This window comes from Myxocyprinus asiaticus, chromosome 31, assembly GCF_019703515.2.
Source record: "Myxocyprinus asiaticus isolate MX2 ecotype Aquarium Trade chromosome 31, UBuf_Myxa_2, whole genome shotgun sequence".
Taxonomy (NCBI): Eukaryota; Metazoa; Chordata; class Actinopteri; order Cypriniformes; family Catostomidae; genus Myxocyprinus; species Myxocyprinus asiaticus.
This window is the reverse complement of record NC_059374.1, coordinates 5,249,084-5,275,117: the sequence shown is the minus strand read 5'-3', so window position 1 is coordinate 5,275,117 and position 26,034 is coordinate 5,249,084. Positions and strand designations below refer to the sequence as shown.

Genomic DNA, 26,034 nt, shown 5'->3' with positions numbered 1-26,034 from the left:
TGGTTTGATGCTAGGTGGTACTATGGGGTAATTTTAGTTAAGCAGGGTTAGGGTTAAGCCTACACAATAAAGCAAGACACCTTGATTTCAAACTTTGAACTTTATTTTGTATTTATTTTAATTAAAAAAATTCAAATGAAACTGGAAAAAAATTAAGTGCAATTAAAATGTGTGTTCAACTTTTTGAAAGATGGCTTTACAACAGTTGTGAAATTTCTGCAATCCAAAAACTGGATATAGGTATTGCTAGGGCTGTCACGATTATGAAATTTGGCGGATGATTAATTGTCAAACAAATAATTGCAATTATGACGATTCGTTGTCTGATTTAGGGCTTTCACGTTTAACTGTCCTATAAATTGTCATACTGTATTTCTTAAGGTACATGTGCGCTTCATACGACTTAAGTCATTTTTATGTATTTAATTTGGGAATACAGGTGCATCTCAATAAATTAGAATGTCGTGGAAAAGTTCATTTATTTCAGTAGTTCAACTCAAATTGTGAAACTCGTGTATTAAATAAATTCAGTGCACACAGACTGAAGTAGTTTAAGTCTTTGGTTCTTTTAATTGTGGTGATTTTGGCTCACATTTAACAAAAACCCACCAATTCACTATCTCAAAAAATTAGAATACATCATAAGACCAATAAAAAAAACATTTTTAGTGAATTGTTGGCCTTCTGGAAAGTATGTTCATTTACTGTATATGTACTCAATACTTGGTAGGGGCTCCTTTTGCTTTAATTACTGCCTCAATTCGGCGTGGCATGGAGGTGATCAGTTTGTGGCACTGCTGAGGTGGTATGGAAGCCCAGGTTTCTTTGATAGTGGCCTTCAGCTCATCTGCATTTTTTGGTCTCTTGTTTCTCATTTTCCTCTTGACAGTACCCCATAGATTCTCTATGGGGTTCAGGTCTGGTGAGTTTGCTGGCCAGTCAAGCACACCAACACCATGGTCATTTAATCAACTTTTGGTGCTTTTGGCAGTGTGGGCAGGTGCCAAATCCTGCTGGAAAATGAAATCAGCATCTTTAAAAAGCTGGTCAGCAGAAGGAAGCATGAAGTGCTCCAACATTTCTTGGTAAACAGGTGCAGTGACTTTGGTTTTCAAAAAACACAATGGACCAACACCAGCAGATGACATTGCACCCCAAATCATCACAGACTGTGGAAACTTAACACTGGACTTCAAGCAACTTGGGCTATGAGCTTCTCCACCCTTCCTCCAGACTCTAGGACCTTGGTTTCCAAATGAAATACAAAACTTGCTCTCATCTGAAAAGAGGACTTTGGAACACTGGGCAACAGTCCAGTTCTTCTTCTCCTTAGCCCAGGTAAGACGCCTCTGACGTTGTCTGTGGTTCAGGAGTGGCTTAACAAGAGGAATACGACAACTGTAGCCAAATTCCTTGACATGTCTGTGTGTGGTGGCTCTTGATGCCTTGACCCCAGCCTCAGTCCATTCCTTGTGAAGTTCACCCAAATTCTTGAATCGATTTTGCTTGACAATCCTCATAAGGCTGCGGTTCTCTCGGTTGGTTGTGCATCTTTTTCTTCCACACTTTTTCCTTCCACTCAACTTTCTGTTAACATGCTTGGATACAGCACTCTGTGAACAGCCAGCTTCTTTGGCAATGAATGTTTGTGGCTTACCCTCCTTGTGAAGGGTGTCAATGATTGTCTTCTGGACAACTATCAGATCAGCAGTCTTCCCCATGATTGTGTAGCCTAGTGAATCAAACTGAGAGACCATTTTGAAGGCTCAGGAAACCTTTGCAGGTGTTTTGAGTTGATTAGCTGATTGACATGTCACCATATTCTAATTTTTTGAGATAGTGAATTGGTGGGTTTTTGTTAAATGTGAGCCAAAATCATCACAATTAAAAGAACCAAAGACTTAAACTACTTCAGTCTGTGTGCATTGAATTTATTTAATATACGGGTTTCACAATTTGAGTTGAATTACTGAAATAAATGAACTTTTCCACGACATTCTAATTTATTGAGATGCACCTGTATATGATTTCATTTTAAGGCTTTTAAAACTTTTGAATGACATGAAAATAATGTTTTTAATATCAAAATATTTCAAAATGCTCTCTTTTTTTGGTCAACTAGTTTTGGTCAATTTTAAATTGACATTGTTTTAGAACTCATAAAATTAACTATTTTTGTTTAAAAAAAAAAAGTATATATTTTCATTATATTTATAATATAGTTTTTTTTATTATATTATACTATATTATATTATGCAATAATATGAAGGGGTATGACATCATTTAAAACAAAATCTGGCCAAAAATAAGGTGTTTTTGCATTCGGTGGTTTGGAACAGTTCGCCTGGTCGAACTTTTAGGAAAACTTCTAACTGGCTGCTAAATACCTTGATGCCATTGGTCCACGTCGTCTGTAGGTGTGACCTAAAGCTCCACTTACTACTTTTTTTTATTTAATTTTTTAAATGTTATCCCCTTTTCTCCCAATTTGGAATGCCCAATTCCCACTGCTTAGTAGGTCTTCGTGGTGACGCGGTTACTCACCTCAATCCGGGTGGCGGAGGACAAATCTTAGTTGCCTCCGCTTCTGAGACATTCAATCCGTGCATCTTATCACGTGGCTTGCTGTGCATGACACCGCGGAGACTCGCAGCACGTGGAGGCTCATGCTGCTCTCCGCGATCCACGGTCAACTTACTACGCGCCCCATTTAGAGCGAGAACCACTAATCACGACCATGAGGATGTTACCCCATGTGACTGTACCCTCCCTAGCAACCGGGCCAATTCGGTTGCTTAGGAGACCTGGCTGGAGTCACTCAGCACTCCCTGGATTCAAACTCATGACTCCAGGGATGGTAGTCGGCGTCAATACTTGCTGAGCTACCCAGGCCCCCCACCTACTACTGTGTTTGCGTTTTTCAGTCAGTATTCAACATGAACGGGACCTCTGACAGAAACCGTGTGATAAAGGGCTTTCCCTAACAGCCTTTAATCCCTTAAACGGATGCACTCATGTTTAAATGACGTTTCAGAATGCCACTTTCTGCAAAACCCTGGAATTAATTGTTTTCTTAAATGCATTTAAATGTGGTCAGAGTCTTGACAGAATGAAAGATATAGAAGCCTCAGCGATGTTAAATGATGTCCACACATCAAACTAACAAGAAACTGTGCTTCTAACCACAGGTAAAGATCTGTAGTTCCAACCAAACAACTTTGCGATGCTGTTTGCGAATATCCGTTGGAACTATGGTTTCGGGAAATACCGAATTGTTGAACTATGTTGATAATGGAACTTGCGACCATAGTTGGCAATGCTTATGGGAAACGCACCCCTGGATGACGTCCGCATTTAACTGAATGACACCCAAATAGCATGGTGTTCATGGCATTTATATATCCCCTAAAAAATTCCGTTATTTGGGCATTAAAATGTGATTTGGAATTTGAAGTGCACAGTAATGGCGGTTATTTGAGAGAAGACGATCAGATGATTAATAATCACGACAGGCCTAGGTATTGCACTAACTGAAGAGCCACATGTTGCATATGCTTAGGGATAGGAATATTCCAGGTCCAATGGAAGTTGTTCAATCAGCAGCATTTGTGGCATAATGTTGATTACCAAAAAATTTTTTATTTGACTCATCCCTCCTTTTCTTTAAAAAAAAAAAAAAAAAAAAAAGCAAACATCTGGGTTTCAGTGAGGCACTTATAATGTAAGTGAATGGGGCCAATTTTTGGAGGGTTTTAAGGCAGAAATTTGAAGCTTATAATTTTATAAAAGCATTTGCAGTAATTTTTCTGTTAAAACTTGTGTATTTGAGCTGTAAAGTTATTTAAATAGTCATTTTACAGTCGTTTTAGGGTTTGTTGACATTACATCGTCATGGTAACAAAGTTGTAAAATTGGCTATAACTTCACAGAAAAGGTTTGTAAGTGATTTTATCAAACTAGAATCATGTTTACACGCATATCATTTATGTCTTGTGGCTATACTTTTGAAACAGTGAGTATTGTAATTCACTGCATTCACTTCCATTATAAGTGCCTCACTGGAACCAAGATTTTTGTTTTTTACGAAAAGGAGGGATGAGTCAATTAATTTTTATGGTAATCAATATAATGCCATAAATATTGTCAATTGAGCTTAACTTGTATTGAACCTGTAATATTCCTTTAAACAATTAGTGTATTTTTGGACTCTCGAGATCTTGACGTTGTTTTTTATGTGAATAATTAAAGCTAAATGTCTAGTTTTAACAGTATTACAGTGCATCCGGAAAGTATTCACAGCGCTTCGCTTTTTCCACATTTTTTTTAATGTTACAGCCTTATTCCAAAATGGATTAAATTCATTATTTTCCTCAATTCTACAAACAATACCACATAATGACAACGTGAAAGAAGTTTGTTTGAAATCTTTGCAAATTTATAAAAAAAAATAAAAAATAATAAAAAATAAAAAAACACATGTACATAAGTATTCACAGCCTTTGCTCAATACTTTGTTGAAGCACCTTTGGCACCAATTACAGCCTCAAGTCTCTTTGAGTATGATGCTACAAGCTTGGCACACCTATTTTTGGGCAGTTTCTCCCATTCTTCTTTGCAGGACCTCTCAAGCTCCATCAGGTTGGATGGGGAGCGTCGGTGCACAGCCATTTTCAGATCTCTCCAGAGATGTTCAATCGGGTTCAAGTCTGGACTCTGGCTGGGCCACTCAAGGACATTCACAGAGTTGTCCCGTAGCCACTCCTTTGTTATCTTGCCTGTGTGCTTAGGGTCGTTGTCCTGTTGGAAGATGAACCTTCACCCCAGTCTGAGGTCCAGAGCGCTCTGGAGCAGGTTTTCATCAAGGATGTCTCTGTACATTGCTGCATTCATCTTTCCCTCGATCCTGACTAGTCTCCCAGTTCCTGCCGCTGAAAAACATTCCCACAGCATGATGCTGCCACACAATGCTTCACTGTAGGGATGGTATTGGCCAGCTGATGAGCGGTGCCTGGTTTCCTTCAGACATGACGCTTGCCATTCAGGCCAAATAGCTCAATCTTTGTTTCTCATGGTCTGAGAGTCCTTCAGGTGCCTTTTGGCAAACTCCAGGCGGGCTGTCATGTGCCTTTTACTGAGGAGTAGCTTCCGTCTGGCCACTCTACCATACAGGTCTGATTGGTGGAGTGCTGCAGAGATGGTTGTTCTTCTGGAAGGTTCTCCTCTCTCCACAGAGAAATGCTGAAGCTCTGTCAGAGTGACCATCGGGTTCTTGGTCACCTCCCTGACTAAGGCCCTTCTCCCCCGATTGCTCAGTTTGGCCGGGTGGCCAGCTCTAGGAAGAGTCCTGGTGGTTCCAAACTACTTCCATTTACGGATGATGGAGGCCACTGTGCTCATTGGGACCTTCAATGCTGCAGAAATGTTTCTGTACCCTTCCCCAGATCTGTGCCTCGATACAATCCTGTCTCGGAGGTCTACAGACAATTCCTTGGACTTCATGGCTTGGTTTGTGCTCTGACATGCACTGTTAACTGTGGGACCTTATATAGACAGGTGTGTGCCTTTCCAAATCATGTCCAATCAACTGAATTTACCACAGGTGGACTCCAGTCAAGTTGTAGAAACATCTCAAGGATGATCAGTGGAAACAGGACGCACCTGAGCTCAATTTTGAGTGTCATGGCAAAGGCTGTGAATACTTATGTACATGTGAATTTTTTTTTATTTTTTATTTATTTTTTTATAAATTTGCAAAGATTTCAAACAAACTTCTTTCACATTGTCATTATGGGGTATTGTTTGTAGAATTTTGAGGAAAATAATTAATTTAATCCATTTTGGAATAAGGCTGTAACATAAAATGTGGAAAAAGTGAAGCGCTGTGAATACTTTCCGGATGCACTTCAGATCTTTGTTTTGTTGGAATAAAAGCTATTTTCATTCCGTGTGACCCACATTTGGTGTTCGACCATTGAAAATAGGTAAAATGTAAAAATTTAGCATGGAGTCCCATTGAGAGCCCCAAATCTCAAATGTTTTCTCGTAATTGGCATATAATGCAACAAGTGGTGCTGAAGACAACTAATTTTAGAAATAGACTTATCTATCTCTGTTTAAAAATAAAATATCGACGCAGCCACCTTTCTTTTTGTTTTTTGTTTTTTTGTTTTTGACCTGTGAATTTGCTCAAATCATAGATGAAAAATGTTGTTTTGACTCTCCTCTACAAAATAATGGATTACTCAGTAAATATTGATCCATGGCATTTAATATTTTGGCTTTCATCATCATTTGTTTATCTTTCACCGGTAAAAAAATGTATTAAACATTTTTTTTTTTTTTAGCTGTTAACCTCTGGTTGAGTTGACAGAATTACCTACAATTTCCAGTTTAGAGGTCATTTGTGAACGCGACCCTTTTGAAAATACCGTAAATTTTGCTCTGGTAATTTTCCTTAATGCAAAGCTGTATCATTACCTATAAATTTCCTAATTGCTGGCATATGTGAACAGCACATTTGGTACATTTACCAGTAAAGGTAACCCAATGATTTTCCTGTAATTTTACTTGGTTGCATGTGTGAACTGGCTAAAGACCCAGGCAAGACTATGCACTGACACTGGGCAATGGGGTTGTAGTCTGGGCTTTGTGGGGGCCAGTCAAGTTCTTCCACACCAGACTCGGTAAACTATTTCTATATGGACCTCGCATTATGAACAGGGTAATTGTCATGCTGGAATAGAAAAGGACCCGTCCCAAGCTGTTGGCACAAAGTTGAAAGCACAGTTCTCTAAAATGTCATTGTAAGGCACAGTATTATTATTTGTCCTCATAGAAATGAATGAAATAGCCAAACCCATTCATTAGAATGATTGATTATTCTACGAGCACTGATATGATGTTTAACGTGTTAAAGAATGTTATTTATGCATTGTGATGTGTGTGTTGTCTAGGTGTGGTGTATGAGTACATGAGTGCAGTGCTGTGTGATATTCTGCACTGTCAGAGAGATCCACTGGCTCTTTGTCTGACCCTCCAGCATTATGATAAAGAGCTGAACCCCACAGACACTTCAGCAGCTCCTCATCCCCCTGTCATCACCTTCTACAACTACTACTCACAATGGCTCCCCAAACAGTCACAGGAGACTCTGGTTTGTCCTGCATGCCTTCAGTAAAGCTTGATTGCACTGACTTTTATACTTAATACCCTGTTGAAGCCTTCTAAAAATTCTGTCATTTATTTACACTCATATCATTCAAAACCAGGGTTATTTTTCTTCAGTGGAACACATGAGGAGATATTTTGGAGAATATTTAGGCTGGATTTGGATATTGAATTGGATTGGATAGTAATGTACACTATCCAAAGGTGCTCTGGGATCACTTTATATTTTCTAGCTCCAAAAAGGAGAAAAAGAATCATGAAAGTGGTCCACATGACTTGTGCGCTGTATTCAAAGTCTTCTTAAAGGGATAGTTTACCCAAAAATGAAAACCAGATGTGAATTACTTTTTCTTCTGCAGAACACAAACAAAGATTTCTTGTAAATATCTGAGCTCTTTCGGTTTTTACAATGCAAGTTAATGGTGGCCAGACCTTTTTGAAGCTTTAAAAATCACTTAACGGCAGCATAAATGTAATCCATATGCCTCCAGTGGTTTAATCCATGTCTTCAGAAGCGATATGATAGGTGTGTGTGAGAAACAGATCAATATTTAAGTCCATTTTCACATTTTGAAAGTGAACGTGGAGATTTATGAATTTTCATTTTCAGGTGAACTATCCCTTTAAAGCCCCGTTCACACCGCCAGTGACGTGGCCCTATTCATTTTCAGTAAGTGCACAGCGACTTCTGCCGACATGAGCTGTCACGGCGACAGAGATTGCTGTGGAGAGGGACAAGTCAAGTTGAGAAAATTGCAACATTCGCGAGTGACTACCCAGCAGAGCTCATGTCATCTGTCTCCTGGCAGACTGGAGACAAGTGCAGTCAAGACTGAGAAGTTTCAGCTTCGTGAGGGATTTTTACTTGCATGGATGTAATAAAACAATGATGTGTGGAAAAGTGTGTAAGAAACGATATGCATTCCGAGTGAGTTTCATTCATTCATGATAGATCGATCATCTTGTTAATGATTTAATGCACTGAACACTGCTGCACGTTTTAGAAAACACTACACTACTGAATGTACTTTTTAGAGACCAAAGAAATAATTCCTTGTTAAATTATAGTGATATCTTAATTTAAACGGTATTAGGTCTCATCCGTGATCAAAGTTTAAAAAGCTATGGTCCTCCAACAATGTTACAGTGACAAACAGTAGGAACGCCCACTAGCTACACAGATCAGAGTCTAGCGACACCAAGCTACAAAATCGCTGCCGGTGTGAACGGGGCTTAAGCCATACAATACTGCTTTGGGAGCCATCACCAACCAAGTACTTTTGTTGTTGAAAAGAACATGTTTTCTTTTTCACAGAGGGCAGAAAGTCATGCGGTTTTGAAACGGGGTCAGAAATGAAGGGGTTCTAGGGGCAAAAATACCATCTAAAGTGACAAAAATGCCCCTGAAATTTTAAAAATAGATGGGCAAAATGTGTCCCCGTTATGAATTCCTCCATTTTGTATTTATAACCTCTGATCAAGTTAATACTTAATATTTTATAGTTAATACTTGGTTTTCTCTTTGGGACTTTGCTCTGCATATAATAGGTTAGAGGTAATAAATTCTCCATTTAATTACCCTGCTAAAAAAAACCCTCTTAAACCAGCATAGGCTGGTTTGCAGGGCTTAACTTGTTTAAGATGGTCTTAGCTGGAGCCCAGCCTTATCTGCTGAAAAGTGCCCAGAACCCTACTGAAACCAACGTGGCCAGGCTGGGAGACCAGCTAAGATTGGCAAACCAGTGTTTTTTTGTTCATTTTTATATGTTTTCAAGTCTAGGGGGCAAATATTGCACCTTAAAGAAAAAGTTCATTTCTGTCGCTGGTTTGAAGCAACATGAGGGTGAGTAAATGATGACAGAATTTTCTTTTTTGGGCGAAATATTCTTATGATGCTTTTTAGAAACCTTATAAACTCACGTCATATCCCTGAAATTTTTGATTGACTAACCAGACTTTCCTACCCAAACAGTTCATCACTGAAGACTGCACTGAAAGTCCGTCTGCTGGTGGCTTCACGGCGCTTCTGAAGGCGGTCTATAGTGAAGGGCCGTGTGCTTTCCTGCAGGACTCTTTTAAAGAGGCTGTACATGAAGCTCTGGCCAAACTGGATGTGTCCCAAATCCCACTGGCTGTCAGTCAAGTGCTTCTCTACATCAGAACCTACGTGCTCAATTTTAATTTGGTATTCTGCCTTTTGTACTGTTTATATTTGAAAGTGTTTTTTCTGAGAACTAGATTAATGGGATAGATCCTGCAAAAATAAATATTTTGTTGAAACCAAATTTATATACAACACACATAAACAAAGACAGAAAAATGTTGTCTTGCTGGTTTATTTAAGGTCAGAGTAGTAAAGTTGGTAAAATCACAAAATAAAGTCAAATGTGGCCCACTACTTCATTGAAAAAGATTGTTTACCCACGATTCGCTGTAGGTTGTAATGGACTGGCATAGGTCTGGGGCTGTTTTTACACCAGTCCATCCCCGTTGGAACAAATATATGTTTAGGACTATGTATCCATGGACATAAATGCAGATTTGATTTTGTATTAGAAAATAATATGGCATTCTATATTATTGTTGCAATGCATAGTGTTTTCTTCTATAATAAGCTTCTTGTAGTTATTTGTCCTGATGCTTGATAACTGCTTTCAAGATCTGTTGGAGTCACAGTAATCCTAGTATTGTCAGGAGAGGACAGTTTAGTAGCTTTGTGGGGGAATGTAACTACATCATTTTTCTGTCTGTGTTTCTCTGCAGCTTCAGAAGCAATCAGCAGCAGAGGTATTGAGCTGTCTGATGACAGTGCTGAACTCTCTCATACTGAAACTACTGAACTCTGAACAGGCTCGAGCTGAACCTGCAGAACAGAAGGAAGAGGAAGAGCTCTTTTTTGATACAAACCTCATACCTTCTCAGAACACTGACAAAGAACAGGTACATATCATTCCTCGATATGTTCTTAAAGAAATAGTTCACCCAAAATTGCAAATTCTCTCATTATTTATTCACCCTTGTTCCAAACCCATATGACTTAATATCTTCTGTGAAACACAAAAAGATGAGTTTTTGAAGTATATCCTGTCCATTCTTTTCCATATAATGACAGGGAGGAGGACTGTGGCTTTCAAGTTCCAGAATGACAAAAAAATGTAAATAAATTTAAAAGTGATCCATATGACTTGTGCACTAAATTCCAAGCCATAGTATAGAGATTGTTTGAGGAACAGACCAAAACTGAAGAAGTTATTCATTGAAAATCTTGACATCCATCTTAGCTCTCCATGGTACATTCATGAGAGAGGCAGCGATGTTACATTTTTGAAGAAATAGCTCTTTTTGAGTCTGATTTATCCAGTACGGTCTTTTTTTTTATTTTTATTTATTTGCGAGTTCAACTCACTTAGTGATCTACCTCCCAGCAGCTCACTGGAGGGAGACAGTTATCAGTGAATAACTACTTAAATTTCTGTCTGTTCCTCACAGTCTATATGTAGTGCACAGATAGCATGGACCACTTTAACCCTTTAAGCTTGTGTGGGCCCACAGAGAAAAACAAATTATCAACATTTTAATAACTACAGTCTTGACCAACACAAAATAGGTATCATTTGAAAGCTTAGAATCTGTACTTTACAGCATTATGACCAAAACTGAACAAGTGCTTTGAAATTTGCAGGCAAATCAGAAGTGTTCCGTTTTGATAATTTGTTAATAATTTTGCACTGCACATATTATTGTAATTGGTAAAAATATCAAACTGATCAAATAGCCTTGTGTTTTTTGTCGTTGGAAAGCTCTCAAAGAGTGGAATACCAGCCTATTTGTTTTATGCACAGACAAAAATATAGTGAGAAATAGCTTTCTTTGACATACATGTTACATGTAAACAGTTGTTGCTTATATGCTGCATTTTCGCTTAAATTCACAAAAAATAAACGTAACATAAAATATCAAATACCATTAATTAGTCGATTATCTTAAATGAGTCCACACACAACATAATCGGATGCATAGATCATTAGATAATCCACACAAAGCAGAATATACACACGGTGTTCACAATGTGCACACTATCTGGCTTAAAACATGTTAGATTTCCTTGATCAGATGACTTTATCAGAAATTATGTAGTATGTTGTCAAGCATCATGGAACACTAAACCAATCATATTAGGATTCAGATCACTGTAACCAGAGGTGGAAGTCGTCGAGATATGGGCAGAGAGTATCATTCACTCTGATTACATATGGCCACCAGAAGATGGTGCCAAGTACATAACACAGGCTCAATGATGACTCAAATGACACAGAATGGAACTGAATCAGATCTTGTTACTCATGCGTGCATGCTTTGGAGAAAGAGCATACCTTTAGTCATTGTTGTATTTGCATGTGTAATTAGTTCTTATTAGAGCTGTCAGAATTAACGTGTTAACGCATGCGATTAATTTAAAACATTTAACGTGTTAACTTAATCATGATTAAAGCATTTATCGTTAATACGCATAACACTGGTGTGAAGGGCAGAACCTTTGTAATGTGTCCGCCCGGAGTCATTACACTGATGCACACGCCACAGTGCCAGAGCCCTTCTACCAAGGAGAGCCTACAAACTTAGCATACGCGGCGGTCCCATAGACATTCTATGGGCGGAACTGTCTTAACACGCTAAAGTTGACCTTAATGCTCTTTCCTATGATAGAGACACGGAGGTTGTTATCTCATTAAATAAAATAATCTCTGACAGCACTTCCCTGTCAGTGATAAAATGATAGAGAAGCCCAGATGGGACTTGTGACAGAAATCATGTATTTTTCAGCCTATGTATAGCGCCTGGTGAGTTCAAAGCGGCGCTCAGCGCTGGTGTTGCCGCCCTGACGCGAATCATGAATGCAGCTTCATGATTGCTGTAGGAAAGCGGATAGCCACAGTCTACCGGGAGATTAATAGTGTGGATGATGAGAGTTTAAGAGGTTTAATGCCCATTGCAATGAATATGCAACCTATGTGGGGACTAGTTTTTCAGTTAGTCAAACTCCCACTTACACTTTGGGAAATGTTTAATGTTACTTGAATTGGTGCTATTTTAGTGCAAATCTTTGTACCGTGGAAGGCTTTCTTCTGTATAATTATTATGTTTTATTTGTTTGGAGAGGTTTTTGGACAGTGGGTTAAATTATTTTTGTAATGCTATAACTTTTGATTGGTTTGTCCTATCAGCACAAAAGGTAGTAATCAGGAAAAAAAAAAGTTGTTTTTTTTTTTTTTTTTTTTCTCAGCAGTTTCTTAGGTTGAGAGTCTCAGAATTTATCATTATCTATATCATTAAAACATTTGAAAAGTTTTCTTGAAAATGATACCAAACACTTGACCATCCTTGTTTTGTTTTTTCTAACTTGTAAGCCTTTAATTTTGGGTATGTCACTGAAACAAGAAACCTTTAAAAACACCCTCAGAGCTTAAAGGGTTAATGGAGCTTTTTTTAATCATTTTAATCACTACACCCAGTCCTCATTTACTTTCAATATATGGATTAGAGTGGCAAGGGAATTCTTCAGAGATTTGTTAGACAGAAGAAAGTCATATGGGTTTGGAACGATATGAGGTTGAGTAAATGTTGCTAGATTTACATTTTTCGGAGAACTACTAAAAATGTCTTAAGAAATATTCTTGGTTGTCAAAGAAAATAATTTTAACTTAATTCCTCAATGTGCATAAACAAATGGGATATATGAATACATTTCCAATGGAAGCTGAAAAGGAAAGCATATGTGAAGTGCATATTTTTGTTTATTTGATCTGTACAGTCTAATTCATCCTTTTAAAGTGGAGGTACTTTTCTAGATGTTACTCATAGCTACTTTAAAAAAAAAAAAAAAATAGATGGCAGCACTACAAGCTTCTGACACAATGTAGCTATTCACATTAAAGCTATTTATAGAGGAAAATACTTTTAGATAACAATTGGGTGATTTTACTGTATTTAATATCACCTGGAAGTGATTAAATATTCAGTTAGGGTGACAGTCCCTTATGAAAATTAACCATGGTTTTACTACAGTTATAACCATAGTTTAAACATGATATTTGTAGTAAAATCACAAAATTAATAAACTTTGCTACAGTCATGACGATTACAATATTACTGTAGTAAAACCATGGTTCTCTAGTTTATTCAAAACATTTGTCAATATGGGAAAGCACCTCAGTAATCTTGAATCTGGAAGCACCAATAACACCACGTCTGGCAGTTGACTGACCAATCACTACAGTGATAAGGGAGTCCCACCTCCCTCATTTAAGTCAATGCCATAGGTCCCTTCATCCTTGTTTGGTGTTGGTTGAACTGCTGTGCGTTGAACATGCGCTACTCGGATGCCTTTCACGGTTGCACACCGTCTCTCAAATCAAATCAAATCAAATCACTTTATTGTCACACAGCCATATACACAAGTGCAATGGTGTGTGAAATTCTTGGGTGCAGTTCCGATCAACATAGCAGTCGTGACAGTGATGAGACATATACCAATTTTCAATAACATCAAATTAACAACGCAATTTAAACATCTGTTATACATAATTAAACTCGACTTAAAACATCATTTTAACACAACACAATTTAAACATCTGTTATACATAATTACACTCAACTTAAAACATCAAATTAACACAACACAATTTAAACATCTGTTATACATAATTACACAACTTAAAACATCAAATTAACACAACACAATTTAAACATCTGTTATACACAATTACACTCAACAATATACAAATAATAACATATACTGTACAGTATACAATATGCTGTTTTTTTTTTGTTTTTTTTTTGTGTTTTGTTTTGTTTTTTACTATATAGATACTATATAGATACACATTATTCAATAAAAATTAAAATATATATGAAAAAAGTATATATATAGAATGTACAGTATTGTACTGTATTGACATTCAGGCTGTCGGTTGATAGTCAGTTGTTAAGAGAGACATAATATAATGACAGTAATATAATTTATGACAGTCCGGTGTGAGATAAAAGAGTAATAAAGTGCAGGGCTGATGTATTTTGATCGTGGGAGATCAAGAGTTCAGAAGTCTGATTGCTTGGGGGAAGAAGCTATCATGGAGTCGGCTGGTGCGGGTCCTGATGCTGCGATACCGCCTACCTGATGGTAGCAGTGAGAACAGCCCATGGCTCGGGTGGCTGGAGTCTCTGATGATCCTCCGAGCTTTTTTCACACACCGCCTTGTATATATTTCCTGGAGGGAGGGAAGCTCACCTCCGATGATGTGTTTGGCAGTTCGCACCACCCTTTGCAGTGCTTTGCGGTTGTGGGCAGTGCTATTGCCGTACCAGGCGGAGATACAGCCAGTCAGGATGCTCTCCACAGTGCAGGTGTAGAACCGTGTGAGGATGTGGCGGTTCATTCCAAACTTCCTCAGCCGTCTCAGGAAGAAAAGGCGCTGATGAGCCTTCTTCACAACGACTTCAGTGTGGACGGACCATGTGAGTTCCTCAGTGATGTGGACACCCAGGAACTTGAAGCTGCTGACTCTCTCCACTGGTGCTCCATTGATGGTGATTGGACTGTGTTCTCTGTCTTTTCTCCTGAAGTCCACCACAAGCTCCTTTGTCTTACTGACGTTGAGGGAGAGGTTGTGCTCCTGACACCAGTGTGTCAGAGTGTGCACCTCCTCTCTGTAGGCTGTTTCATCATTGTCAGTGATCAGACCTACCACCGTCGTGTCATCAGCAAACTTAATGATGGCATTGGAGTTATGTGTTGCCACACAGTCATGTGTGTACAGGGAATACAGGAGTGGGCTGAGAACACAGCCCTGCGGGGCTCCAGTGTTGAGGGTCAGTGATGAGGAGATGTTGCTGCCTATTCTAACCACCTGGCGTCTGCTTGACAGGAAGTCCAGGATCCAGCTGCACAGCGAGCTGTTTAAGCCCAGAGCCCGGAGTTTCTCATCTAGCTTGGAGGGCACTATGGTGTTGAATGCTGAGCTGTAGTCTACAAACAGCATTCTCACATAAGTGTTCTTTTTTTTCCAGGTGGGAGAGAGCAGTGTGTATTGTAGATGCAATGGCATCATCAGTGGAGCGGTTGTTGCGGTATGCAAACTGCAGCGGGTCAAGATTGAGTGGTAATACAGAGCAGATGTAATCTCTGATTAGTCTCTCAAAACATTTGCTGATGATGGGGGTCAGAGCAACAGGACGCCAGTCATTTAAACAAGTTATGTTCGATTGTTTTGGAACAGGCACAATGGTGGATGTTTTAAAGCATGTGGGGACTACAGACAAAGAGAGGGAAAGGTTGAAAATGTCCGTAAAAACACCAGCCAGCTGGTTCGCGCACGCTCTGATGACGCGGCCCGGAATGCCGTCTGGACCCGCGGCTTTGCGGATATTCACCCGTCGGAAGGATCGGGTTACATCCGCTACAGAGACGGAGAGTGAACTAACCTCTGTAGCTTCGGCCGTGAGAGCTCTCTCCGCGAGGGCGGTGTTATTTCCCTCGAAACGAGCATAAAAAGTATTTAGCTCATCCGGTAGAGAGGCAGCGGTGTTCATGGCGGAGTTTTTATTCCCTTTAAAGTCCGTGATGATGTTAATTCCCTGCCACATGCTTCTAGAGTTGGTGGTGTTAAACTGTCCTTCAATCTTACTCCTGTACTGGCGTTTTGCTGTTTTGATAGTTTTTCGGAGGGCATAACTGGCTTGTTTATGCTCCTCCGCGTTCCCGGAATTAAAAGCGGAGGTCCGCACATTAAGTGCCGCGCGAACATCGCTGTTGATCCACAGCTTCTGATTCGGATAGATTCGCACAGTTCTGGTCGGAATCACTTCCTCTACACACGTTCTGATGAAACACATTACGCTATCAGCGTAAAGCTCGATGTCGTCATCAGAGGCGGACCGGAACATCTCCCAGTCCGTGCGATCAAAACAGTCTTGTAGCGTGGAGTCTGATTGGTCCGACCAGCACTGGATCGTTCTGAGGGTGGGTGCTTCCTGTTTCAGTTTCTGCCTGTAAGCGGGCAGAAGCAGAATGGAAGAGTGGTCCGATTTGCCAAATGGTGGGCGGGGGAGGGATTTGTAGCCATCCCGGAACGGAGAGTAGCAATGGTCCAAAACCCGGTCCCCTCGTGTGTTGAAACTAATGTGCTGGTGGTATTTTGGTGCGACTGATTTTAAACTGGCTTTATTAAAGTCCCCGGTCACAATGAACGTGGCCTCAGGGTGCGCGGTTTCCTGCTCACTTATACTCCCATACAGTTCCTTGAGTGCCCGGTCTGTGTCGGCTTGTGGGGGAATGTACACAGCAGTGATAATGACCGCTGTGAATTCCCTCGGTAGCCAGAATGGTCGACACAGAAGCATAAGAAATTCCAGATCAGGAGAACAGAAAGACTTGATGGAATGTACGTTCCTCTGATCACACCAGGATTTGTTGATCATAAAACATACACCACCACCTCTAGTTTTACCTGAGAGGTCTTTTGCTCTGTCCGCTCGGAGCATGGAGAACCCCGCGGGTTCAATGGCTGAGTCTGGAATCTCCGCAGACATCCAAGTTTCCGTAAGGCAGATAACGCAGCAGTCCCTCGTCTCTCCGCGCTTTCAGCTCGCAGAGCTTGTTATCCAGAGACTGAACATTTGCCAGTAGAATAGTGGGTAGGGGGGGTCGATTTGCGCGGCGTCTTACTCTGATGAGAACGCCGGCTCTGTTTCCCCTTTTCCTCCTGCGTTTCCGCGGCCGTGCTGCCCAGACAAAGGGCTCCGCTTGCGTGTTTGTAAACAGCGGGTCGGCATTGAGGAATGTGAAGTCCGGTTTACGGTGTGAGATCGCTGAGCCAATGTCCAAAAGTGTTTGTCTGTCGTAGACAATAAGGCAGACAACATCCAAGACAAAAAAACATAAGAATTGTAAACAAAACAAACAAACCATTGCTATGTTGTGTCGGAGCTCGCAACGCAGCAACCATACTCGGCACCATCTTGAGTCTCTTGTGTCAACAAATCCGTCTCTGGCTGAAAGCAATTAGACGCGCTTCTCCAGCGAACATGGATTGGGGAAATAGGGGTGGCGAAGCCATGAGCTGTGGCCTCTGGGAGTTGTGGGCCCCTGGGCTTCAGCCCATGTAAGCCCATGCGTTAATGCGCCCCTGTCTGCCACCCCTCTTTGAATCAGCCCCTTTGGTGGGGGACAGAAAGGAGGAAGAGGATGACAATCATCTTTTGGACGATGATGGGGAGGAGGATGAGGACGCCGCCAAACACCCTGCTAATCCTCCTTCCCGACCTGACAGCGCATTGGATAGTCCCCCTCTCCTGTCCAGGGAGAGCTGGATCCTATTGAAATATGCAGATGGGCAGCAGCCAAGCTCTCCATTGACTGGCTGTCACATCAGGCGGGCCAGTGTACGGATAGAGATCTGTACGAAGATAAACGGCCACCGTCCTGCGCTGCCCAGGTCAAGCGGTGCCTGCATGTGTTGCAGAGACAACGTTTTTGGGATGACAGATTTTTGCACAGAGGCTTTTCCAGGCCGGATGTACACGATATGGAGGATTTAGGAATGTCTAGTCTACACCTCCCTCCTCTCCCCGTTAGTGGCAAACCACCTGCACCCCGATCGCTGGGCAGCTTTTTCTTCCACTTCCCGGACCGAGAGATTGTCAGCCTCCATATATCAAAAATTCTACAGATCTTCAGCCCTAGCCGTAAGGGGTCAGAGGGTATATGCGCGCTCTGTCACTGGAGAATCCCTGCTTTCCTTCAAGGGGGAACTCCTTTGGGGTCAGTTCAGAAAAATAGTTCAAAGCATCATAATGAGTGTGTTATGAGACATAAGCAGTTCTTTTTATTTACACTAATGTTATGAGGTTTGTGATCGCTATTAAATGACACTTTTCTCTTTTCAAGTGACTGTGATAATCATTTGCCTATATTCTGATTCACAGTCAGCAGTTTTCAATCAAATTACTGTGCAATTTAACAGTTTATTTGACAAAAAATGTCAGATAAATATACTTCACAATGCCACTCTTCATTCCAGCCCACATAATAATATTATCCATTCAGTTTGAGAATATTTTGCCAAAAACCACGCCATTCACGGCAGTCTCCCATTCATTCCTATGGGGTCTTCTGCAGAGCTTGTCAGAGCGAACAACGGTAACCAAGGGGGCGGAGCTTAGCGAAGGGTCAATTGGGTAGTGGAGGATATTATATTATGTTGTTATAGCCTGGGGTTGCGACCTCCGGAGGGCTTCAGAGTTAATTCTACCAGAGGCATGGCTACCTCGTGGGTGCTATTTAGGGATAACACACTTTTGTCCGAAACATTTTTTTTAATAGTGTCAATGTCACGGAGCCGTCATTGGCAGATTGACCACCAACACCAAAAACTGAAAGAGCCAATGTATGTAAAAAATAAATAAATACCTCACTCCTGTTATCAGAGAACCAGGGTTACGTGAGTAACCTAAAGTTAATTTTCATAATGGTTAAACAAATAGGGTGACAACATTAAATATAAATTGATACGTCTTATACACTAATAAAACTAGAAAGCACCCTTTTTTAGATAACAATCAAAATATAGTGATAACCAGCAGCAATTAACTAAATATTTCGCTTTAAAAAAAGAAGGAAAAGTCCCTTTAATGCTGGGCGGGGCTCAAGTAAATAAGTAAATCATTTATATGAACTAGTTCATTTACATGAATTGTCCAAAATAACCAACTCACTAAAATGAATCAGAGTTCCCAAAGCTTAATATAAGGGAATCGTTTATTTCAACTGGTTCATTTACATGAACTGTTCAAAAGAACCATTTCTCTTAAATTATTTGGTTTTTTCAGTGCTAGATGAGACCGTGAGGATGGTTTGAGTGTATTTGATTACTCCCTCAGCTTCATTGCTGCATTCACAATACATACAGTGTGACAAATGTAGCATTGTGTGACGCTTCAGTGCTACTCATTGAAAATGTAGCTTATTACTGGAAAAGAAACACTATTGTGAAAATAGCATAACTACTCTGACACTACTGAAAAATCTGGTTAAGTTAGTAGTGTCACAAATTTTAGATAACTTCTCCCCAACACTGCTTATACACAGATGAGCCAAAACATTATGACCACTCACAGGTGAAGCAAATAACGTTGATCATCTCCTAATAAGGCCACATGTCAAGGTCTGTGTAGATTAGATGGTAAGCGAACAATCAGATCTTGTAGTCAACGTGTTAAATGCAGGAGAAATGGGCAGGAGTAATGACCTGAGCGACTTTGACAAGGGCCAAATTGTTATGACCAGACGACTGGGTCAGAGCATCTCTGAAACGGCAAGGCTTTTGGGGTCCGAGGAGGGACAAACCACAAACCGGCGACAGGGTGTTTGGCACCAAAGGCTCATCGATGTACGAGGGCAGCGAAGGCTATCCCATCTAGCCCGAACGGCCGTGTACGTGTGCACCATTTACCTGGGGAAGTGTTGGCACCAGGATGCACTGTGGGAAGACGACAAGGCGGAGGGAGTGTGATGCTCTGGCCAATGTTCTGCTGGGAAACCCTGGGTCCGGCTATTCACGTGGACGTCAATTTGACACGTGCCACCTACCTAAACATCGTTGCAGACAGGTACACCCCTTCATGGCAATGGTATTCCCTGATGGCAGTGGCCTCTTTCAGCAGGATAATGCGCCATGCCACACTGCACACATTGTTCGGGAATGGTTTGAGGAACATAATGAAGGTGTTGCCCTGGCCTCCAAATTTCCCAGATCTCAATCCAATTGAGCATCTGTGGGATGTGCTGGATCACCAAGTCTCCACCTCGCAACTTACAGGACTTGAAGGATCTGCTGGTAATGTCTTTGTGTCAGATAACACAGGACAACTTCAGGGGTCTTGTAGAGTCCATGCCTTGGTGGGTCAGCGCTGTTTTCGCGGCACGCGGAGGACCAACAGCATATGAGGCAGGTGGTCATAATGTTTTGGCTCATTGGTGTATGTTAATGAGGTGATTCTTATGGGTGGGGTTTGCAGAACTCTGCTCTAAACATGAAAATGACCCAGAATGTTTCTTTAATGTTTTGTTTTAAGGTAAATTCCTTCATTGGCTCCAATGTGTTTCTATTGCTATTTACTCAGTCCCTGTTGTTTGACATATAGCGGAACAGTCAAAGGTCTGCCATTGTTCACCCCTCCTTTCCTCTGTTTTCCAGATCATACGGGCTGTGCTCAGATCAGTGTTCAAACATCCTACAGTGGAGCTGTGGTTTCTGGCTCTAGAGCTGGGCACTTTCCCCCCTCACACACTGAATCCGGTGCATTTAAAGCAGCTGTGTGTGTGTCTCTCGGAGGGCACGCTCACACTGCTGCAGTCCAGTGCCGTCACACTCAGACAGCTGCACGCATTAGAGCTCATCAGTACATACCTGACGACTACACACAGAGCTGTTCTCAAACAACTGCAAGAAAGCATGTATGTATTACAGCAGCCACATATGTAATATTTACTTTTTTATCCAGGTATTCTATGCATATAGGACATTTGTATACTGTGCACATTGTATATACATTTACTGCAACAACAGTACAAGTAGTATGGTAGAACGCTATTCTGAACATACCCACTGTCTGCTTTTTTTTTTTTTTAAGTTTATGGGTGGTTATTCTTGTTTTGTGTTTGATGATGCACCGCTTAAAAAAAATCACTGTTGCTTTTCAGAAAGTGTCCCAAAAAGGATTCACGCGCTCTTCGAGTGCTCTTATCTCTGCATGAGTACATTGACTCGTACAGTCTGAAGGAGGTAGTGTCCACCCTGCTGCTGCTCCCTCAGGAGTGTCTGGTGACAGCTGAGAACGAGCTCGGTGTGTACGGTCATGCAGTGCTGGAGCTCTTCACAGACAACATGAGTCGCAGCGGCTTCAGTACTCTCTCACATGCTCACCTGCGGGGTCTGGCTGCGCTCCTCACATCCTGCCAGTGTGTACAGCTTGAGGACTTCCTGCTGCAGGTATGCAATCATCCCATTTAGAGGAGGAGTTTGAGGACTTTCTTTGCTCATTGGTAATAGCTTTTTCATCTCTCACGAGGGTGCTGGAAACCAAGGTTGTAATAGTTTAACATTTTTAAGTATCTATTTCAATTTCAGTTTGTCACTCCATTTCCATTTTCATTTTGTTGTTAGTTTTAGTTTAGTTTTTCAATATTTCTTCATCTGTGGGTAGTTTTAGTTTTCCAGTACATGTAATATTTCATTTATACAAGGGATAAATAGATCATAGGAAAAACAGGCGTTTGTGTAATGTTTTGTATTGCTGGTCTCCTTGTTCCAATATCTTATTCGTATATCATAAATATTTTTTTAAAAAAACGTTGAGATGTGCTATTACTTTTCTAAGTGATCGGACATATAGATTCCTGCCTGGTGAATGTTTTTTTTTTTTTTTGTGCTTGCTTTGATATATCTTACTGTCATCCAAACTGTTTCTCTGAGGGATTTTCATGACGCTGATAGTAAAACTGTCCTCCTCTAGGTGTTGTCCCAAGAGCCAGGCAGTGCAAGACTCATTCAAACTGAGGTTCTCCTGCACTGTATCCAGAGAGACAGTCCCTCAGCTCAGGCTTTGGGAGTTCTTCTGCTTCAGAACTGCTCCACACATGTTCTCAGCTTTGAGCTCTGGTGTCTGGAGTCAGCTAACCTATCACAGATCACCTCCCAGAGCACAAGCTTCCTGTGTTTACTCAACACTTACCTGCAGAGAGCCGCTCTGGATGATCCCTCTCGCCCTAAACACAGTCAGTACTGCTGCTGCTTTAATGATGGCTAAAAGGATTAGTACACTCAAATTTTACTTTTTACTCCCCTTTATTTTGTTTAAAACCTGTATGACTAAGTGTGAGTAAATGATGACAGATTATGTCAGATATGTCCGATTCATTTTGTCTTATGTATCATCATGTGCAGTTCAAAGATCAGTTCTGCAGGCCCTGAAGAAAGCGTTACTGTCTGAGCTGTGGAGTGCAGTGCAGGAAGGAGAGGCAAGAGTTTCAACAGGTCTCCATGTGCAGGTCCTCTCCAACCTCATCCGCCTGGCAGCTTCAAACTCTGACCTCACCCAACTTATGAATGATCTACCTTCCATACTTAACAACTCAGACAGTTATGAAAGGTAAACTTCTCACTCTTGATGTCAAATAGGGCTGGGTTATATAGAAAAATCAATGACATCTTAAATAATGATATAAATATTTATGTTGCGCTGGAATGGCTTATAAGAACGTTGTTTTTTTTGTTGTTTTTTTTTTTTTTTTCAATCAGTGGAACCATAATTTCAAACTAGACAGCCACTGTTGCCAAAACACTGTTTTTCACTAAATAAAATGTGTTTTTCATATACGTCAATGTAACAAGATATAATAATAATAATAATAAACAGCAATTATTATTGACATGTATATTGTTGCTGTTAGATTAAAATGTTTAAAGCAAGAAGTAAAATTTAGTCAAAAATACTTTCCCACTTTCCCTAGTGAAGGACTTTTCACTAAATGAAAACAAGGAATTTTTATATTAAGTAATTTTGTAGATACATCAATATACCAATTCATCATAATAAATGGCAGTTATTTTCGACATGCATATTTTTGCTATTAAATTCATAATGTTTAAAGCAAGAAGTAAAATACAGTAAAAGACTAGTTAAAAATACTTTTCCACACTGTTTTTCCAAAATTGAAACAAAATATTTATATTAACTCATTTTCCGTCCTTTATTTTCCACCCTTTTTTCACTAAATGATAGCAAGTAATGTTTAAGGCATTTTTTAATTGCATCATTGTAACTATACATAGTAATAAACAGCTGTTTTTATCAATGTATATTGTTGCTGTTAGATTAAAAATGGTTAAAGTAAAAAAAAAAAACATTTTAAACATTAACTGCTTTCCCACACTGTTTTTCACTAAATGAAAATATGGAATGCATCAGTATAATAATGATTAGTAACAAACAGCAATTTTTTTTCCTTAGATTCAGAAAGTTTTCAAGAAAGATGTAAAATACAGTAAAAATCTGTTTGAAAAAAACTGCACACTGTTTTTCACTAAATGAAAACAAGTAATTTTTATATTAAGGCATTTTTTATTTGCATAAAAATAACAATACATGATAATAAACAGCATTTATTATCAACATGTATATTTTTGCTATTAGATAAAAAATGTTTAAAGCAAGAAGTACAGTAAAAATAAGTGTAGTTAAAAATACTCTTCCACTGTTTTTCACTCAGTGAAAACAAGGCATTTTATATTGCCATTTTTTTTATATGCATCAATATAACAGTACATAGTAATAAATAGCAATTATTATCGACATGTATATTTTTGCTATTATATTATAAAATGTACAGTAATTACAGTAAAAATCTAGTTTAAAATACTTTCCATGAGGGTTCATGTGACGCCATGTGAGAGACAGATGTGTGAGACACGAGATCTGCGAACGTTGCTAGTTTTTTTTATTATTTTCATGTTGTGATCCGGTGAGATTCGATACACCCAGTTACATACTTGCTTTTTGAGGAAAACATGGCAAAGAAGTCAAAATCCTCAGACTCTGGAGACATTAAAAGACACTTACGTGTTCAAGCTGAGGCCTCTAGCGGCCCTGCGAGCCGGGGACTCGATTTAAATGGCGTGTCGGTAGATGAAATTCAGCGTCAACTGTCCAACATGTCGGTGATGTTGACGAAGGTTCTTGCTGACTTGGAGGATCTCGCTGTAATACGTCGATCGATTACGGCAATGGAAACAAAATTCTCTGAATTGGTCACAAGAGTGACAGAAGTTGAAAAACGAATCGATTATCTTGAGTCATCGGAAAGGGAATTATCCGCTAATCCACCCGCGTCCAAAACGGATTTGGAATTAATTTCGGAATACTTCGAAAATATGAGCCGAAGGAATAACATACGAATTGTTGGAATTCCTGAGCATGAAGAGGGCAGAGATATGGTGAAATTCCTGGACGAGTTTTTCCCGAGTCTGCTCGACATAACAGGCCATAAACTGGAAATCGAGCGAGCTCACAGAGTCCCAGCTCGAAGATCTGGTGAGGGAGATAGGCCTCGATCCATTCTGGCCAAATTTCTGAAATCATCCGATAAAGATCTCGTGTTGCGCCAGGTGAGGAGTAAAGGGAAGCTTTCTTGGAAGAACCATAATATTTTCTTGTTCCCGGACTTTGTGAATTTGACGAGAGAAATGCGATCGGTTCAAGGAATGTAAAACTCTTACACCAACAGAAGATTGCCTTTGCATTGATGTTCCCGGCCAAACTGAGAATAGAAACGAAGAATGGTCGCAAAGTATTTACTTGTCCAAAACAGGCACTGTCCTTTATAAATACATTGGAGTAAGCCATTTGATGTTTCTTATATTAGTGGACTGACTCGCGGTTCAGGTACTCTATTATCTGAGGAAGCTGGGTGCCATTTTTGTTTCTTTTGCTCCGCCTAGCGACTGGAGTTTGTTTTATGGCATGACTCCAAGAAACTTTTGCATTGACTGAAGATTTTTTTACACTGAAGTTCCTGGCCAGATCGAGAATGGACACTTTGGATGACCACAAAATATTTACATGCTCACATAAAGGATGTCTTTTATAAAGTTGATGGGCTAAGTTATGGTGTTTTTTTTTTTTTGTTTTTATTTGCGCGGCCTCCGAGTTAGTTTGGCTCTTGATCATCCGAGGAACCAGGATGCCGGTTTTGTTGTTCGCGCTGGCTCTGCCTAGCGGCTGGAAGTTGTTTTGTGGAATTACACTACTTCGGGACAGTTGTGGTTAAATATGTTTGTTCTTTGTGCTTATGCCTCTTAGTAGAATGATTACCTCATCTGCTGCACTCATAACAGCCGGCTCACTGAACAATTGTTTGTCCGAGGAAACTGAACGGCTTTATATCAGCTGGAGTTTATTTTGTGGAGGAACACACCTTCGAGACAGTTTTGTGAATGAATCTACATGTTTTTTCTGTTATTCTGCCTGTTGGCTGGGGTCTGTTTTACAAAGTATTTTCTCTTATGTAATTGTGCTCCATAAAATTTGTGCAGAAGCACCGGAGGAATATTCCGATGGCAAATTTGTCGTGGGGGTTCTCGCATGCGTACATGGACTCTTGAGTTTAGAGGGATTGTCGCCAGCAGCCGGTTGGCGCTGCCTTGCGTGGGGTTAATGCGCACGTTTTTCTTTGTTTGTTTTTTTCGGGGGGAAGTTCGGGGTTTGATTGTTTCACTAATGGGGAATGTGGTCTGTGTAATCTTGTTTTTGACACTTTGTTTTTTATTTTTTATTATTATTAAATCAATATGTCAAATTTTTATATGAATAAGTTGTCTCTCTCCACATGGAATGTGAATGGGTTGGGGCACCCCATAAAAAGGAAGGTTATTTCTGTTTTTAAGCATAAGAAATATGATATAGTGTTTCTTCAAGAAACGCTTCTTCCCCCGCAGGAAGCTGAAATATGTGGTAAGATATGGGGTGGACATGTTTTCTTTAGTGCTGGTTCAAGTAAGAGCAGGGGAGTTATTATATTGATAAATAAACATCAACAATTCAAATGTCTCAAACAGACTAAAGATAAATTAGGAAGAGTCATTGTTTTAGGAGAAACTCGGGGGCAAAGGTTGATTTTGGCTAATATTTACGCACCTAATGTTGATGATCAGGGCTTTTTTATAGATCTTGAAGGGATGTTGCAAGCTGCTGGCATCTCTCATGACATAATATTGGGAGAAGACTTTAATCTTTTGATGGACTCAGTCCTTG

At 40.1% G+C, this 26,034-nt stretch overlaps 1 protein-coding gene across 5 annotated transcripts in view; it reads left to right on the top strand.

Annotated features, from left to right (window-relative positions):
- urb1 (URB1 ribosome biogenesis homolog) overlaps positions 1–26,034 on the top strand; it is a 77,281-nt gene that overhangs the window by 28,486 nt on the left and 22,761 nt on the right. For all 5 annotated transcript variants that reach the window (XM_051665616.1, XM_051665615.1, XM_051665617.1 and 2 more), the window contains 7 exons: positions 6,954–7,153; positions 9,140–9,352; positions 9,931–10,107; positions 20,421–20,680; positions 20,927–21,215; positions 21,739–22,000; positions 22,170–22,374. In XM_051665616.1, the coding sequence (XP_051521576.1) occupies positions 6,954–7,153; positions 9,140–9,352; positions 9,931–10,107; positions 20,421–20,680; positions 20,927–21,215; positions 21,739–22,000; positions 22,170–22,374 (1,606 nt within the window). The remainder of the gene's footprint in view (positions 1–6,953; positions 7,154–9,139; positions 9,353–9,930; positions 10,108–20,420; positions 20,681–20,926; positions 21,216–21,738; positions 22,001–22,169; positions 22,375–26,034) is intronic.